Source organism: Scyliorhinus torazame, chromosome 2 (assembly GCF_047496885.1).
Source record: "Scyliorhinus torazame isolate Kashiwa2021f chromosome 2, sScyTor2.1, whole genome shotgun sequence".
Lineage (NCBI taxonomy): Eukaryota > Metazoa > Chordata > Chondrichthyes > Carcharhiniformes > Scyliorhinidae > Scyliorhinus > Scyliorhinus torazame.
Genome location: NC_092708.1, coordinates 27,509,057 through 27,527,953, shown reverse-complemented (window position 1 = coordinate 27,527,953; position 18,897 = coordinate 27,509,057). Strand labels below are relative to the sequence as shown.

General features: G+C 56.0%; 1 protein-coding gene across 2 annotated transcripts in view; it reads left to right on the top strand.

Moving 5' to 3' along the window:
• pdia5 (protein disulfide isomerase family A, member 5) overlaps nucleotides 1-18,656 on the top strand; it is a 242,909-nt gene extending 224,253 nt beyond the window's left edge. For both annotated transcript variants that reach the window (XR_011933713.1, XM_072469890.1), the window contains one exon: nucleotides 17,614-18,656. Coding sequence is in view for 1 of the 2 variants with exons in the window: in XM_072469890.1 (XP_072325991.1) it covers nucleotides 17,614-17,694 (81 nt within the window). In the remaining variant the exon portion in view is untranslated. The remainder of the gene's footprint in view (nucleotides 1-17,613) is intronic.
• The last annotated feature ends 241 nt before the right edge of the window (nucleotides 18,657-18,897 follow it).

Sequence of the window (18,897 nt, the reverse complement as noted above, 5' to 3'; positions counted from 1 at the left end):
TTATTGGGGATCGGGAGAGTCTCGGGTTACTGGGGATAGGGGGGAGTCTCGGGTTATTGGGAATAGGGGGGAGTCTTGGGTTTTTGGGGATAGGGGGAAGTCTCGGGTTATTGGGGATAGGGGGAAGTCTCGGGTTATTGGGGACAGGGGGGAGTCTCGGGTTATTGGGGACAGGGGGGAGTCTCGGGTTATTGGGGTTAGGGGGAGTCTCGGGTTATTGGGGATCGGGGAGTCTTGGGCTATTGGGGTTAGAGGGTGTCTCGGGTTATTGGGGACAGGGGGGAGTCTCAGGTTATTGGGGACGGGGGGGAGTCTCGGGTTATTGGGGGTAGGGGGCAGTTTTGGGTTATTGGGGGTAGGGGGGAGTCTCTGGTTATTGGGGACAGGGGGGAGTCTCGGGTTATTGGGGGTAGAGGGGAGTCTCGGGTTATTGGGGACAGGGGGGAGACTCGGGTTACTGGGGATGGGGGGAGTCTCGGGTTATTGGGGATGGGGGAGTCTAGGATTATTGGGGAGCCTCGGGTTATTGGGGATAGGGGAAAGTCTCGAGTTATTTGGGATAGGGGGAAGTCTCGGGTTATTGGAGATAGAGGGTGTCTCGGGTTATTGGGGATAGGGGGAGTCTTGGGTTATTGGGGACAGGGGGAGTCTCGGGTTATTGGGGACAGGGGGGAGTCTCGGGTTATTGGGGATGGGGGTGTCTCGGGTTATTGGGGATGGGGGAGTCTAGGATTATTGGGGAGCCTCGGGTTATTGGGGATAGGGGGGAGTCTCGGGTTATTGGGAATAGGGGGGAGTCTCGGGTTATTGGGGATTGGGGGAAGTCTCGGGTTATTGGGGATAGGGGGAAGTCTCGGGTTATTGGGGACAGGGAGAGTCTCGGGCTATTGGGGACGGGGGGGAGTCTCGGGTTATTGGGGACCGGGGAGTCTCGGGTAATTGGGGATCGGGGAGTCTCGGGTTATTGGGGATAGAGGGTGTCTCGGGTTATTGGGGACAGGGCGGGAGTCTCGGGCTATTGGGGATGGGGAGGGAGTCTCGGGTTATTTGGGGTAGGGGGGGAGTCTCGGGTTATTGGGGACAGGGGGGAGTCTCGGGTTATTGGGGACAGGGGGAGTATCGGGTTATTGGGGATAGGGGGAGTCTCGGGTTATTGGTGATAGGGGGGAGTCTCGGGTTATTGGGGACAGGGGGGAGTCTCGGGTTATTGGGGACAGGGGGGTGTCTCGGGTTATTGGGAGTAGGGGGGAGTCTCGGGTTTTTGGGGATAGGGGGAAGTCTCAGGTTATTGGGGATAGGGGGAAGTCTCGGGTTATTGGGGACAGGGGGGAGTCTCGGGTTATTGAGGACAGGGGGAGTCTCGGGTTATTGGGGATCGGGGAGTCTTGGGTTATTGGGGATAGAGGGTGTCTCGGGTTATTGGGGACGGGGGGAGTCTCAGGTTATTGGGGACAGGGGGGAGTCTCGGGTTATTGGGGACAGGGGGAGTCTCGGGTTATTGGGGGTAGGGGGAAGTTTCGGGTTATTGGGGATGGGAGTGTGTCTCGGGTTATTGGGGAAAGGGGGGAGTCTCGGGTTATTGGAGATAGGGGAGGTGTCTCGGGTTATGGGGGATAGGGGAGGTGTCTCGGGTTATTGGGGATATGGGGGTGTCTCGGGTTATTGGTGATAGGGGGGAGTCTCGGGCTATTGGGGATTGGGGGGAGTCTCGGGTTATTGGGAATTGGGGGGAGTCTCGGGTTATTGGGGATGGGGAAGTCTCGGGTTATTGGGGATAGGGGGAAGTCTCGGGTTATTGGGGATAGGGGGAAGTCTCGGGTTATTGGGGACAGAGGGGAGTCTGGGGTTATTGGGGACAGGGGGGAGTCTCGGGTTATTGGGGACAGTGGGGAGTCTCGGATTATTGGGGACAGGGGGGAGTCTCGGGTTATTGGGGACAGGGGGTTGTCTCGGGTTATTGGGAGTAGGGGGGAGTCTCGGGTTATTGGGGGTAGGGGGGAGTCTCGGGTTATTGGGGACAGGGGGGAATCTCGGGTTATTGGGGGTAGAGGGGAGTCTCGGGTTATTGGGGGTAGAGGGGAGTCTCGGGTTATTGAGGATAGGGGTAGTCTAGGGTTATTGGGGATCGGGGAATCTCGTGTTATTGGGGATAGGGGAAAGTCTCGTGTTATTGGGGATAGGGGGAAGTCTCGGGTTATTGGGGATAGAGGGAGACTCGGGCTATTGGGGACAGGGGGGAGTCTCGGGTTATTGGTGATCGGGGAGTCTTGGGTTTTCGGGGATAGAGGGTGTCTCGGGTTATTGGGGATAGGGGGAGTCTCGGATTATTGGGGATAGGGGGGAGTCTCGGGTTATTGGGAATAGGGGGGAGTCTCGGGTTTTTGGGGATAGGGGGAAGTCTCAGGTTATTGGGGATAGGGGGAAGTCTCGGGTTATTGGGGACAGGGGGGAGTCTCGGGTTATTGAGGACAGGGGGAGTCTCGGGTTATTGGGGATCGGGGAGTCTTGGGTTATTGGGGATAGAGGGTGTCACGGGTTATTGGGGACGGGGGGAGTCTCAGGTTATTGGGGACAGGGGGGAGTCTCGGGTTATTGGGGACAGGGGGAGTCTCGGGTTATTGGGGGTAGGGGGGAGTCTCGGGTTATTGGGGGTAGGGGGGAGTCTCTGGTTATTGGAGACGGGGGGAGTCTCGGGTTATTGGGGGTAGAGGGGAGTCTCGGGTTATTGGGGACAGGGGGGAGTCTCGGGTTATTGGGGATAGGGGGAGTCTCGGGTTATTGGGGATGGGGGAGTCTCGGGTTATTGGGGATGGGGGAGTCTAGGGTTATTGGGGAGCCTCGGGTTATTAGGGATAGGGGAAAGTCTAGGATTATTTGGGATAGGGGGAAGTCTCGGGTTATTGGGGATAGGGGGAGTCTCGGGCTATTGGGGACAGGGTGGAGTCTCGGGTTATTGGGGATCGGGGAGACTTGGGTTACTGGGGATAGCTGGTGTCTCGGGTTATTGGGGATAGGGGGAGTCTCGGGTTATTGGGGATAGGGGGGAGTCTCGGGTTATTGGGAATAGGGGGGAGTCTCGGGTTATTGGGGTTAGGGGGAAGTCTCGGGTTATTGGGGATAGGGGGAAGTCTGGGGTTATTGGGGACAGGGAGAGTCTCGGGCTATTGGGGACAGGGGGGAGTCTTGGATTATTGGGGATCGGGGAGTCTTGGGTTATTGGGGATCGGGGAGTCTTGGGTTATTGGGGATAGAGGGTGTCTCAGGCTATTGGGGACAGGGGGGAGTCTCGGGTTATTGGGGATCGGGGAGTCTTGGGTTATTGGGGATAGAGGGTGTCTCGGGTTATTGGGGGTAGGGGGGAGTCTCGGATTATTGGTGAGAGGGGGAGTCTCGGGTTATTGGGGATAGGGGGAGTCTCGCGTTATTGGGGATAGGGGAGTCTCGGGTTATTGTGGATAGGGTGAGTCTAGGGTTATTGGGGGTAGGGAGAGTCTCGGGTTATTGGGGATAGGGGGGGAGTCTCGGGTAATTGGGGATAGGGGAAGTCTCGGGTTATTGGGGATCGGGGGAAGTCTCGGGTTATTGGGGATAGGGGGAAGTCTTGGGTTATTGGGGATAGGGGGAAGTCTCGGGTTAATGGGGATGGGGGAGTCTCGGGTTATTGGGGATAGGGGGGAGTCTCGGGTTATTGGGAATAGGGGAGTCTTGGGTTATTGGGGACAGGCGGGACTCTCGGGGTATTGGGAATAGGGGTGTCTCGGGTTATTGGAGATAGGGAGAGTCTTGGGTTATTGGGGACAGGCGGGAGTCTCGGGTTATTGGGGATAGGGGGAGATTCGGGTTATTGGGGGATAGGGGGTCTCGGGTTATTGGGAATAGGGGTGTCTCGGGTTATTGGGGATTGGGGGGAGTCTCGGGTTATTGGGGATTGGGGGGAGTCTCGGGTTATTGGGGATTGGGGGGAGTTTCGGGTTATTGGGGATGGGGGTGTGTCTCGGGTTATTGGGGAAAGGGGGGAGTCTCGGGTTATTGGGGATAGGGGAGGTGTCTCGGGTTATTGGGGATAGGGGAGGTGTCTCGGGTTATTGGGAATATGGGGGTGTCTCGGGTTATTGGGGACAGGGGGAGTCTCGGGTCATTGGGGACAGGGGGGGAGTCTCGGGTTATTGGGGACAGGGAGGAGTCTCGGGTTATTTGGGACAGGGTGGAGTCTCGAGATATTGGGGACAGGGCGGGAGTCTCGGGTTATTGGGGACGGGGGGGGGCGTCTCAGGTTATTGGGGACAGGGGGGAGTCTCGGGTTATTGGGGACAGGGGGGAGTCTCGGGTTATTGGGGATAGGGGGGAGTTTCGGGTTATTGGGGATGGGAGTGTGTCTCGGGTTATTGGGGAAAGGGGGGAGTCTCGGGTTATTGGGGATAGGGGAGGTGTCTCGGGTTATGGGGGATAGGGGAGGTGTCTCGGGTTATTGGGGATATGGGGGTGTCTCGGGTTATTGGTGATAGGGGGGAGTCTCGGGCTATTGGGGATTGGGGGCAGTCTCGGGTTATTGGGGATTGGGGGCAGTCTCGGGTTATTGGGGATTGGGGGGAGTTTCGGGTTATTTGGGATGGGGGTGTGTCTCGGGTTATTGGGGAAAGGGGGGAGTCTCGGGTTATTGGGGATAGGGGAGGTGTCTCGGGTTATTGGGGATAGGGGAGGTGTCTCGGGTTATTGGGGATATGGGGGTGTCTCGGGTTATTGGGGACAGGGGGAGCCTCGGGTCATTGGGGACAGGGGGGGGAGTCTCGGGTTATTGGGGACAGGGGGGAGTCTCGGGTTATTGGGGACAGGGTGGAGTCTCGAGTTATTGGGGACTGGGCGGGAGTCTCGGCTTATTGGGGACGGGGGGGAGTCTCGGGTTATTGGGGACAGGGGGGAGTCTCGGGTTATTGGGGACAGGGGGGAGTCTCGGGTTATTGGGGATAGGGGAGGTGTCTCGGGTTATTGGGGATAGGGGAGGTGTCTCGGGTTATTGGGGATATGGGGGTGTCTCGGGTTATTGGGGGTAGAGGGGAGTCTAGGGTTATTGGGGATCGGGGGGGAGTCTCGGGTTATTGGGAATTGGGGGGAGTCTCGGGTTATTGGGAATTGGGGGGAGTCTCGGGTTATTGGGGATGGGGGAAGTCTCGGGTTATTGGGGATAGGGGGAAGTCTCGGGTTATTGGGGATAGGGGGAAGTCTCGGGTTATTGGGGACAGGGGGGAGTCTCGGGTTATTGGGGACAGGGGGGAGTCTCGGGTTTTTGGGGACAGGGGGGAGTCTCGGGTTATTGGGCATCGTGGAGTCTTGGGTTATTGGGGATAGAGGGTGTCTCGGGTTATTGGGGACAGGGGGGAGCCTCGGGTTATTGGGGACAGGGGGGAGTCTCGGGTTATTGGGGACAGGGGGGAGTCTCGGGTTATTGGGGACAGGGGGGAGTCTCGGGTTATTGGGAGTAGAGGGGAGTCTCGGGTTATTGGGGATCGGGGAATCTCGGGTTATTGGGGATAGGGGAAAGTCTCGTGTTATTGGGGATAGGGGGAAGTCTCGGGTTATTGGGGATAGAGGGAGTCTCGGGCAATTGGGTACAGGGGGGAGTCTCGGGTTATTGGGGATCGGGGAGTCTTGGGTTATAGGGGATAGAGGGTGTCTCGGGTTATTGGGGATAGGGGGAGTCTCGGATTATTGGGGATAGGGGGGAGTCTCGGGTTATTGGGAATAGGGGGGAGTCTCGGGTTTTTGGGGATAGGGGGAAGTCTCGGGTTATTGGGGATAGGGGGAAGTCTCGGGTTATTGGGGACAGGGGGGAGTCTCGGGTTATTGGGGACAGGGGGAGTCTCGGGTTATTGGGGATCGGGGAGTCTTGGGTTATTGGGGATAGAGGGTGCCTCAGGTTATTGGGGACAGGGGGGAGTCTCGGGTTATTGGGGACAGGGGGAGTCTCGGGTTATTGGGGGTAGGGGGGAGTCTCGGGTTATTGGGGGTAGGGGGGAGTCTCTGGTTATTGGAGACGGGGGGAGTCTCGGGTTATTGGGGGTAGAGGGGAGTCTCGGGTTATTGGGGACAGGGGGGAGTCTCGGGTTATTGGGGATCGGGGAGTCTTGGGTTATTGGGGATAGAGGGTGTCTCGGGTTATTGGGGGTAGGGGGGAGTCTCGGATTATTGGTGAGAGGGGGAGTCTCGGGTTATTGGGGATAGGGGGAGTCTCGGGTTATTGGGGATAGGGGGAAGTCTCGGGTTATTGGGAATAGGGGAGTCTCGGGTTATTGTGGATAGGGGGAGTCTAGGGTTATTGGGGGTAGGGAGAGTCTAGGGTTATTGGGGATAGGGGGGGAGTCTCGGGTTATTGGGGATAGGGGAAGTCTCGGGTTATTGGGGATAGGGGAAGTCTCGGGTTATTGGGGATCGGGGGAAGTCTCGGGTTATTGGGGATAGGGGGAAGTCTTGGGTTATTGGGGATAGGGGGAAGTCTCAGGTTATTGGGGATAGGGGGAGTCTCGGGTTATTGGGAATAGGGGGGAGTCTCGGGTTATTGGGAATAGGGGAGTCTTGGGTTATTGGGGACAGGCGGGAGTCTCGGGGTATTGGGAATAGGGGTGTCTCGGGTTATTGGGGATAGGGGGAGTCTTGGGTTATTGGGGACAGGCGGGAGTCTCGGGTTATTGGAGATAGGGGGAGATTCGGGTTATTGGGGGATAGGGGGTCTCGGGTTATTGGGGATAGTGGGGTGTCTCGGGTTATTGGGGATAGGGGGAGTCTCGGGTTATTGGGGATAGCGGGGTGTCTCGGGTTATTGGGGTGGGGAGTCTCGGCTTATTTGGGATAGGGGTGTCTCGGGTTATTGGGGATAGGGGTGTCTCGGGTCATTGGGGATATGGGGAGTCTCGGGTTATTGGGGATAGGGGTGCCTCGGGTTATTGGGGATATGGGGAGTCTCGGGTTATTGGGGATAGCGGGGAGTCTCGGGTTATTGGGGACGGGGGGAGTCTCGGGGTATTGGGAATAGGGGTGTCTCGGGTTATTGGGAATAGGGGGAGTCTTGGGTTATTGGGGACAGGCGGGAGTCTCGGGATATGGGGAGATTCGGGTTATTGGGGGATAGGGGGAGTCTCGGGTTATTGGGGATAGTGGGGAGTCTCGGGTTATTGGGGATAGCGGGGAGTCTCGGGTTATTGGGGTGGGGGAGTCTCGGGTTATTGGGGATAGGGGTGTCTCGGGTTATTGGGGATAGCGGGGAGTCTTGGGTTATTGGTGACAGGGGGGGAGTCTTGGGTTATTGGGGACAGGGGGGAGTCTCGTGTTATTGGGGACAGGTGGGAGTCTCGGGTTATTGGGGACAGGGTGGAGTCTCGGGTTATTGGGGACAGGGCGGGAGTCTCGGGCTATTGGGGATGGGGAGGGAGTCTCGGGTTATTTGGGGTAGGGGGGAGTCTCGGGTTATTGGGGACAGGGAGAGTCTCGGGTTATTGGGGACAGGGGGGAGTCTCGGGTTATTGGGGAGAGGGGAGAGTCTTGGGTTATTGGGGATAGGGGTAGTCTCGGGTTATTGGGGATGGGGGGAGTCTCGAGTTATTGAGGATAGGGGGAGTCTAGGGTTATTGGGGATCGGGGAGTCTCGGGTTATTGAGGATAGGGGGAGTCTAGGGTTATTGGGGATCGGGGAGTCTCGGGTTATTGGGGAAAGGGGGAGGTCTCGGGTTATTGGGGATAGGGGGAAGTCTCAGGTTATTGGGGATAGGGGGAGTCTAGGGCTATTGGGGATAGGGGGAGTCTAGGGCTATTGGGGACAGGGGGGAGTCTCGGGCTATTGGGGTCAGGGGGGAGTCTCGGGTTATTGGGGACAGGGGGAGTCTCGGGCTATTGGGGACAGGGGGTTGTCTCGGGTTATTGGGGATAGGGGGTGTCTCAGGTTATTGGGGATAGGGGGACGTCTCGGGTTATTGGGGATACGGGGAAGTCTCGGGTTATTGGGGACAGGGGGAAGTCTCGGGTTATTGGGGACAGGGGGGAGTCTCGGGTTATTGGGGACAGGGGGGAGTCTCGGGTTATTGGGGATAGACGGTGCCTCGGGTTATTGGGGACAGGGGGGAGCCTCGGGTTATTGGGGACAGGGGGGAGTCTCTGGTTATAGGGGACAGGGGGGAGTCTCGGGTTATTGGGGGTAGGGGGTGTCTCGGGTTATTGGGGGTAGAGGGGAGTCTCGGGTTATTGGGGACAGGGGGGAGTCTCGGGTTATTGGGGGTAGAGGGGAGTCTCGGGTTATTGGGGGTAGAGGGGAGTCTCGGGTTATTGGGGATAGGGGGAGTCTAGGGTTATTGGGGATCGGGGAGTCTCGGTTTATTGGGGATAGGGGAAAGTCTCGTGTTATTGGGGATAGGGGGAAGTCTCGTGTTATTGGGGATAGGGGGAGTCTCGGGCTATTGCGGACAGGGGGGGAGTCTCGGGTTATTGGGGATAGAGGGTGTCTCGGGTTATTGGGGATCGGGAGAGTCTCGGGTTACTGGGGATAGGGGGGAGTCTCGGGTTATTGGGAATAGGGGGGAGTCTTGGGTTTTTGGGGATAGGGGGAAGTCTCGGGTTATTGGGGATAGGGGGAAGTCTCGGGTTATTGGGGACAGGGGGGAGTCTCGGGTTATTGGGGACAGGGGGGAGTCTCGGGTTATTGGGGTTAGGGGGAGTCTCGGGTTATTGGGGATCGGGGAGTCTTGGGCTATTGGGGTTAGAGGGTGTCTCGGGTTATTGGGGACAGGGGGGAGTCTCAGGTTATTGGGGACGGGGGGGAGTCTCGGGTTATTGGGGGTAGGGGGCAGTTTTGGGTTATTGGGGGTAGGGGGGAGTCTCTGGTTATTGGGGACAGGGGGGAGTCTCGGGTTATTGGGGGTAGAGGGGAGTCTCGGGTTATTGGGGACAGGGGGGAGACTCGGGTTACTGGGGATGGGGGGAGTCTCGGGTTATTGGGGATGGGGGAGTCTAGGATTATTGGGGAGCCTCGGGTTATTGGGGATAGGGGAAAGTCTCGAGTTATTTGGGATAGGGGGAAGTCTCGGGTTATTGGAGATAGAGGGTGTCTCGGGTTATTGGGGATAGGGGGAGTCTTGGGTTATTGGGGACAGGGGGAGTCTCGGGTTATTGGGGACAGGGGGGAGTCTCGGGTTATTGGGGATGGGGGTGTCTCGGGTTATTGGGGATGGGGGAGTCTAGGATTATTGGGGAGCCTCGGGTTATTGGGGATAGGGGGGAGTCTCGGGTTATTGGGAATAGGGGGGAGTCTCGGGTTATTGGGGATTGGGGGAAGTCTCGGGTTATTGGGGATAGGGGGAAGTCTCGGGTTATTGGGGACAGGGAGAGTCTCGGGCTATTGGGGACGGGGGGGAGTCTCGGGTTATTGGGGACCGGGGAGTCTCGGGTAATTGGGGATCGGGGAGTCTCGGGTTATTGGGGATAGAGGGTGTCTCGGGTTATTGGGGACAGGGCGGGAGTCTCGGGCTATTGGGGATGGGGAGGGAGTCTCGGGTTATTTGGGGTAGGGGGGGAGTCTCGGGTTATTGGGGACAGGGGGGAGTCTCGGGTTATTGGGGACAGGGGGAGTATCGGGTTATTGGGGATAGGGGGAGTCTCGGGTTATTGGTGATAGGGGGGAGTCTCGGGTTATTGGGGACAGGGGGGAGTCTCGGGTTATTGGGGACAGGGGGGTGTCTCGGGTTATTGGGAGTAGGGGGGAGTCTCGGGTTTTTGGGGATAGGGGGAAGTCTCAGGTTATTGGGGATAGGGGGTAGTCTCGGGTTATTGGGGACAGGGGGGAGTCTCGGGTTATTGAGGACAGGGGGAGTCTCGGGTTATTGGGGATCGGGGAGTCTTGGGTTATTGGGGATAGAGGGTGTCTCGGGTTATTGGGGACGGGGGGAGTCTCAGGTTATTGGGGACAGGGGGGAGTCTCGGGTTATTGGGGACAGGGGGAGTCTCGGGTTATTGGGGGTAGGGGGGAGTCTCGGGTTATTGGGGGTAGGGGGGAGTCTCTGGTTATTGGAGACGGGGGGAGTCTCGGGTTATTGGGGGTAGAGGGGAGTCTCGGGTTATTGGGGACAGGGGGGAGTCTCGGGTTATTGGGGATAGGGGGAGTCTCGGGTTATTGGGGATGGGGGGAGTCTCGGGTTATTGGGGATGGGGGAGTCTAGGGTTATTGGGGAGCCTCGGGTTATTAGGGATAGGGGAAAGTCTAGGATTATTTGGGATAGGGGGAAGTCTCGGGTTATTGGGGATAGGGGGAGTCTCGGGCTATTGGGGACAGGGTGGAGTCTCGGGTTATTGGGGATCGGGGAGACTTGGGTTACTGGGGATAGAGGGTGTCTCGGGTTATTGGGGATAGGGGGAGTCTCGGGTTATTGGGGATAGGGGGGAGTCTCGGGTTATTGGGAATAGGGGGGAGTCTCGGGTTATTGGGGTTAGGGGGAAGTCTCGGGTTATTGGGGATAGGGGGAAGTCTGGGGTTATTGGGGACAGGGAGAGTCTCGGGCTATTGGGGACAGGGGGGAGTCTCGGGTTATTGGGGATCGGGGAGTCTTGGGTTATTGGGGATCGGGGAGTCTTGGGTTATTGGGGATAGAGGGTGTCTCAGGCTATTGGGGACAGGGGGGAGTCTCGGGTTATTGGGGATCGGGGAGTCTTGGGTTATTGGGGATAGAGGGTGTCTCGGGTTATTGGAGGTAGGGGGGAGTCTCGGATTATTGGTGAGAGGGGGAGTCTCGGGTTATTGGGGATAGGGGGAGTCTCGCGTTATTGGGGATAGGGGAGTCTCGGGTTATTGTGGATAGGGGGAGTCTAGGGTTATTGGGGGTAGGGAGAGTCTAGGGTTATTGGGGATAGGGGGGGAGTCTCGGGCTATTGGGTACAGGGGGGAGTCTCGGGTTATTGGGGATCGGGGAGTCTTGGGTTATTGGGGATAGAGGGTGTCTCGGGTTATTGGGGATAGGGGGAGTCTCGGGTTTTTGGGGGTAGGGGGAAGTCTCGGGTTATTGGGGATAGGGGGAAGTCTCGGCTTATTGGGGACAGGGGGGAGTCTCGGGTTATTGGGGACAGGGGGAGTCTCGGGTTATTGGGGATCGGGGAGTCTCGGGTTATTGGGGATAGAGGGTGCCTCGGGTTATTGGGGACAGGGGGGAGTCTCGGGTTATTGGGGACAGGGGGAGTCTCGGGTTATTGGGGGTAGGGGGGAGTCTCGGGTTATTGGGGGTAGGGGGGAGTCTCTGGTTATTGGAGACGGGGGGAGTCTCGGGTTATTGGGGGTAGAGGGGAGTCTCGGGTTATTGGGGACAGGGGGGAGTCTCGGGTTATTGGGGATCGGGGAGTCTTGGGTTATTGGGGATAGAGGGTGTCTCGGGTTATTGGGGGTAGGGGGGAGTCTCGGATTATTGGTGAGAGGGGGAGTCTCGGGTTATTGGGGATAGGGGGAAGTCTCGGGTTATTGGGAATAGGGGAGTCTCGGGTTATTGTGGATAGGGGGAGTCTAGGGTTATTGGGGGTAGGGAGAGTCTAGGGTTATTGGGGATAGGGGGGGAGTCTCGGGTTATTGGGGATAGGGGAAGTCTCGGGTTATTGGGGATAGGGGAAGTCTCGGGTTATTGGGGATCGGGGGAAGTCTCGGGTTATTGGGGATAGGGGGAAGTCTTGTGTTATTGGGGATAGGGTGAAGTCTCGGGTTATTGGGGATAGGGGGAGTCTCGGGTTATTGGGAATAGGGGGGAGTCTCGGGTTATTGGGAATAGGGGAGTCTTGGGTTATTGGGGACAGGCGGGAGTCTCGGGGTATTGGGAATAGGGGTGTCTCGGGTTATTGGGGATAGGGGGAGTCTTGGGTTATTGGGGACAGGCGGGAGTCTCGGGTTATTGGGGATAGGGGGAGATTCGGGTTATTGGGGGATAGGGGGTCTCGGGTTATTGGGGATAGTGGGGTGTCTCGGGTTATTGGGGATAGGGGGAGTCTCGGGTTATTGGGGATAGCGGGGAGTCTCGGGTTATTGGGGTGGGGGAGTCTCGGGTTATTTGGGATAGGGGTGTCTCGGGTTATTGGGGATAGGGGTGTCTCGTGTTATTGGGGATATGGGGAGTCTCGGGTTATTGGGGATAGGGGTGCCTCGGGTTATTGGGGATATGGGGAGTCTCGGGTTATTGGGGATAGCGGGGAGTCTCGGGTTATTGGGGACGGGGGAGTCTCGGGGTATTGGGAATAGGGGTGTCTCGGGTTATTGGGAATAGGGGGAGTCTTGGGTTATTGGGGACAGGCGGGAGTCTCGGGATATGGGGAGATTCGGGTTATTGGGGGATAGGGGGAGTCTCGGGTTATTGGGGATAGTGGGGAGTCTCGGGTTATTGGGGATAGCGGGGAGTCTCGGGTTATTGGGGTGGGGGAGTCTCGGGTTATTGGGGATAGGGGTGTCTCGGGTTATTGGGGATAGCGGGGAGTCTCGGGTTATTGGTGACAGGGGGGGAGTCTTGGGTTATTGGGGACAGGGGGGAGTCTCGTGTTATTGGGGACAGGTGGGAGTCTCGGGTTATTGGGGACAGGGTGGAGACTCGGGTTATTGGGGACAGGGCGGGAGTCTCGGGCTATTGGGGATGGGGAGGGAGTCTCGGGTTATTTGGGGTAGGGGGGAGTCTCGGGTTATTGGGGACAGGGGGGAGTCTCGGGTTATTGGGGAGAGGGGAGAGTCTCGGGTTATTGGGGATAGGGGTAGTCTCGGGTTATTAGGGATGGGGGGAGTCTCGAGTTATTGAGGATAGGGGGAGTCTAGGGTTATTGGGGATCGGGGAGTCTCGGGTTATTGAGGATAGGGGGAGTCTAGGGTTATTGGGGATCGGGGAGTCTCGGGTTATTGGGGAAAGGGGGAGTCTAGGGCTATTGGGGATAGGGGGAGTCTAGGGCTATTGGGTATAGGGGGGAGTCTCGGGCTATTGGGGACAGGGGGGAGTCTCGGGTTATTGGGGACAGGGGGTTGTCTCGGGTTATTGGGGATAGGGGGTGTCTCAGGTTATTGGGGATAGGGGGACGTCTCGGGTTATTGGGGATACGGGGAAGTCTCGGGTTATTGGGGACAGGGGGAAGTCTCGGGTTATTGGGGACAGGGGGGAGTCTCGGGTTATTGGGGACAGGGGGGAGTCTCGGGTTATTGGGGATAGAGGGTGCCTCGGGTTATTGGGGACAGGGGGAGCCTCGGGTTATTGGGGACAGGGGGGAGTCTCTGGTTATAGGGGACAGGGGGGAGTCTCGGGTTATTGGGGGTAGGGGGTGTCTCGGGTTATTGGGGGTAGAGGGGAGTCTCGGGTTATTGGGGACAGGGGGGAGTCTCGGGTTATTGGGGGTAGAGGGGAGTCTCGGGTTATTGGGGATAGTGGGAGTCTAGGGTTATTGGGGATCGGGGAGTCTCGGTTTATTGGGGATAGGGGAAAGTCTCGTGTTATTGGGGATAGGGGGTAGTCTCGTGTTATTGGGGATAGGGGGAGTCTCGGGCTATTGCGGACAGGGGGGAGTCTCGGGTTATTGGGGATAGAGGGTGTCTCGGGTTATTGGGGATCGGGAGAGTCTCGGGTTACTGGGGATAGGGGGGAGTCTCGGGTTATTGGGAATAGGGGGGAGTCTTGGGTTTTTGGGGATAGTGGGAAGTCTCGGGTTATTGGGGATAGGGGGAAGTCTCGGGTTATTGGGGACAGGGGGGAGTCTCGGGTTATTGGGGACAGGGGGGAGTCTCGGGTTATTGGGGTTAGGGGGAGTCTCGGGTTATTGGCGATCGGGGAGTCTTGGGCTATTGGGGTTAGAGGGTGTCTCGGGTTATTGGGGACAGGGGGGAGTCTCAGGTTATTGGGGACGGGGGGGAGTCTCGGGTTATTGGGGGTAGGGGGCAGTTTTGGGTTATTGGGGGCAGGGGGGAGTCTCTGGTTATTGGGGACGGGGGAGTCTCGGGTTATTGGGGGTAGAGGGGAGTCTCGGGTTATTGGGGACAGGGGGGAGACTCGGGTTACTGGGGATAGGGGGAGTCTCGGGTTATTGGGGATGGGGGGAGTCTTGGGTTATTGGGGATGGGGGAGTCTAGGATTATTGGGGAGCCTCGGGTTATTGGGGATAGGGGAAAGTCTCGAGTTATTTGGGATAGGGGGAAGTCTCGGGTTATTGGGGATAGAGGGTGTCTCGGGTTATTGGGGATAGGGGGAGTCTTGGGTTATTGGGGACAGGGGGAGTCTCGGGTTATTGGGGACAGGGGGGAGTCTCGGGTTATTGGGGATGGGGGTGTCTCGGGTTATTGGGGATGGGGGAGTCTAGGATTATTGGGGAGCTTCGGGTTATTGGGGATAGGGGAAAGTCTTGAGTTATTTGGGATAGGGGGAAGTCTCGGGTTATTGGGGATAGTGGGAGTCTCGGGCTATTGGGGACAGGGGGTGTCTCAGGTTATTGGAGATCGGGGAGTCTTGGGTTATTGGGGATAGAGGGTGTCTCAGGTTATTGAGGATAGGGGGAGTCTCGGGCTATTGGGGATAGGGGGGAGTCTCGGGTTATTGGGAATAGGGGGGAGTCTCGGGTTATTGGGAATAGGGGGGAGTCTCGGGTTATTGGGGATAGGGGGAAGTCTCGGGTTATTGGGGATAGGGGGAAGTCTCGGGTTATTGGGAACAGGGAGAGTCTCGGGCTATTGGGGACGGGGGGAGTCTCGGGTTATTGGGGACAGGGGAGTCTCGGGTAATTGGGGATCGGGGAGTCTCGGGTTATTGGGGATAGAGGGTGTCTCGGGTTATTGGGGACAGGGCGGGAGTCTCGGGCTATTGGGGATGGGGAGGGAGTCTCGGGTTATTTGGGGTAGGGGGGAGTCTCGGGTTATTGGGGACAGGGGGGAGTCTCGGGTTATTGGGGACAGGGGGAGTATCGGGTTATTGGGGATAGGGGAAGTCTCGGGTTATTGGTGATAGGGGGGAGTCTCGGGTTATTGGGAATAGGGGAGTCTCGGGTTATTGGGGATCGGGGGTGTCTCAGGTTATTGGGGACAGACGGGAGTCTCAGGTTATTGGGGATAGGGGGAATCTCGGGTTATTGGGGATAGGGGAGTCTCAGGTTATTGGGGACAGGCGGGAGTCTCGGGTTATTGGGAATAGGGGTGTCTCGGGTTATTGGGGATGGGGGAGTCTCGGGTTATTGGGGATAGGGGGAGTCTCGGGTTATTGGGGATAGGGGGAGTCTTGGGTTATTGGGGACAGGCGGGAGTCTCGGGGTATTGGGAATAGGGGTGTCTCGGGTTATTGGGGATAGGGGGAGTCTTGGATTATTGGGGACAGGGGGAGTCTCGGGTTATTGGGGACAGGGGAGAGTCTCGGGTTATTGGGGACAGGGGGGAGTCTCGGGTTATTGGGGGTAGGGGGGAGTCTCGGGTTATTGGGGACAGGGGGGAGTCTCGGGTTATTGGGGACAGGGGAGAGTCTCGGGTTATTGGGGATAGGGGGAGTCTCGGGTTATTGGGGATGGGGGGAGTCTCGAGTTATTGAGGATCGGGGGAGTCTAGGGTTATTGGGGATCGGGGAGTCTCGGGTTATTGAGGATAGGGGGAGACTAGGGTTATTGGGGATCGTGGAAGTCTCGGGTTATTGGGGATAGGGGGAAGTCTCGGGTTATTGGGGATGGGGGGGGAGTCTCGGGCTATTGGGGACAGGGGGGAGTCTCGGGCTATTGGGGATAGAGGGTGTCTCGGGTTATTGGGGATAGGGGGTGTCTCGGGTTATTGGGGATAGGGGGAGTCTCGGGTTAATGGGGATAGGGGGGAGTCTCGGGTTATTGGGGATAGGGGAAGTCTCAGGTTATTGGGGATAGGGGGAGTCTTGGGTTATTGTGGATAGGGGGGTCTCGGGTTATTGGGGAACGGGGAGTCTCGGGTTATTGGGGATCGGGGAGTTTTGGGTTATTGCGGATAGGGGGAGTCTCGGGTTATTGCGGATAGGGGGGAGTCTGGGGTTATTGGTGATAGGGGGGGTCTCAGGTTATTGTGGATAGGGGGGTCTCGGGTTATTGGGGAACGGGGAGTCTCGGGTTATTGGGGTTTGGGGAGTCTCGGGATATTGGGGATGGGGGGCGTCTCGGGTTATTGTGGGTAGGGGGAGTCTGGGGTTATTGGGGATGGCGGGGGTCTCGAGTTATTGGGGATTGGGGGGTCTCGGATTATTGGGGATAGGGAGGGTCTCGGGTTATTGGGAATAGGGAAGTCTCGGGTTATTGGGGATGGGGGGGGAGTCTCGGGTTGTTGGGGATAGGGATGTCTCGGGTTATTGGGCATAGGGGGGTCTCGGGTTATTGGGGATGGGGGGGAGTCTCGGGTTATTGGGGATAGTGATGTCTCTGGTTATTGGGAATAGGGAAGTCTCAGGTTATTGGGGATGGGGGGGAGTCTTGGGTTATTGGGGATTGGGATGTCTCGGGTTATTGGGGATAGGGGGGTCTCGGGTTATTGGGGATAGGGGGAGTCTCGGGTTATTGGGGATAGGGGGGAGTCTCAGGTTATTAGGGATAAGGGGGGAGTCTCTGGTTATTGGGAATAGGGGGGGGGGGGAGTCTCCGGTTATTGGAAATAGGGGGGTCTTGGGTTATTGGGGACAGGCGGGGAAAGTGGAGTTGTGGCCACTGTCAGATGAACCATGATATTGACTGGTGGGGTAGGTGCGAGGGGGCTAATAGCCTACTCCTTACTCCTGTTTCTTATGTTCTCATAGAACTGTCATTCGGCTGTGAGCCAGTGAGAGGGAGCAGAGGTGAGAAAGGCAAGCGGGGGGGAACTCTGAACAAATCCTCGCATAGAATCACTGCAGAGTGAGGAGTTTCCATGCTGGCGTGAGTGTTATGCAGGAATGTTTTGGAGAAAGTGTTTCAACATCTTGAATCGCAGCATTTTTGGCTAATGTTACAGAAAACAAAGGACTGGATGATGCAATTGATTAGGCATTCTGGGCAGCATTCCAGACTCTTCTGCTGGCTGTAAGATTCACACGTGCAATGTGCTTGGGCAGTTCATAGCAGACTAGAGAACGACAATAGTATTGCCTCTTAATTCAGCACCAATTTCTCTCATTGCACCATCTTGTTCAGAAGAGCTATGGAGTGAGAAACGGCATGGGAAATGAGCGAAGATACTGGTAAAGTCTCCCAAGACCATGTCTGAGACAGGTTGCTGAGGCAGATGAGACAGTTTTACCCTGCTGTATCTTGTCTGAACGCTTTGATACTGGCCCAAGGCGAATGTGGTTTATTCCTCATTAGTAACATAGTTCCACCCAACAAACACAACTTCCACAAGGCAAGGAAGCTATGCTTCCGATAACTGAACGTATTGTTGCAACTCTGCAATCTGGTAAAATCTTGCTGAGCTTCAGAGTTGTGAGCACTCTCTTTAGCTGCTCTCTGGGATCTCGGGAGAACGTATTTGAACCTTTCCTACAGAACTTGCAACTCTCCTGCACAAACTACCTGCAAATTGTTTGGATGAGAGGTTTTCTCTGTCAGAGGAAAGGCTTATCGGAGTTACAAAATATTGATTGGGTTTCCTTTCTGTACTTCTAATTGTTTCCTTAGGATGCTGCTTTCATTGAATACATCAGAGGAATGAGAGGGCAGGACCATGAGAAGATTGCAAAGAGGAAAGAGGAGTTGTAACGTTGGATACCTCAAGCTTGCCACTGCACTGTGAATGGTCCCTACTTTCATCACTGAAACGTCACACTTTCTTAGACTGAGAGCTTTGTTTTTTTTTTAATGAAAAGTGCCCAATTATTAAAGAAAAATGTTGTAATAAGTGGACCACTCGCAGTTCTTTATTAAAAGGACTGCACTCTATAATGAGATGAATACAACTAGAGTTTCAGTGCCACCTTCCTCACTGTTGTGTCCAAGTACAATACTTGTAACTAGTGATTTACTAGTACAAAAGCATCCTGGTGCCAGTGTTGTCAGTGCCCCTACTGACTGCAATATCCCAGTTTTTAATGACTTTTTAAACAAGATTTTTAAAAAAGGATAATAAATGCAGGATAAAGCCATTCCTTCAAACAGTTTGGAAGACGGAAGTGTAATTATGTGTCGACTGGGAAGCAAGGCTTAAAGCATCCGCCTTATTAGCTGCGCAAGAATAGACCAACCTTGTGCTGGACCAATTCCAGCCAACAAGCAGTGGAACTGGACTTCATCACCGATCACTAGCTCGTGTTCTATGCAAATATTTTGTAGTTGTGGATTTTCTGTATTAAGGTCCATCAATCCGGCTGAAATTGCCTAATGTTGCCAGGATTTTCTTTTCGGGCTGGGGAGGTTTGGGGGTTAATGTCTGGGAGGGGTAGGTTAAAAGTTTTAATCAAATTGCTCAGGGATGGCACAAGGAAGTTCCAAAAGAAAATAGCACGTCAAATATGATTATTTTTGAGTTCTGAGATTATTTAGGGTGCTTCAGAATACTTGCAGCTAAATTAAACAGGTAGAAGATCAGAGAAAATGGAAATGATCATGGGTATAATTATAGACTTTGTGTATTGGTCTAGTAATGACTGATTATTTTTGGATTGCATGTTGAATATGGAAGATGATCTTAGCAGAAAAATCTAATAAAATGTTCTTGTGTTTCACTTGTCCTGGGTTTTATATATTCCGCTGCTGACCAAGCTCCCATGGTCCGGACTTATGGTTCCTTATATAACAATATAAGTTTATTGTGTTGCTTTCAACACCAGGATAAAGTGATGATGTGGAGTTGCTGGCGTTGGACTGGGGTGGGCACACAACACAAGTCTTACAACACCAGGTTAAAGTCCAACATGTTTGTTTGGAATCGCTAGCTTTCGGAGCGCAGCTCAGATAAAGTGTGTT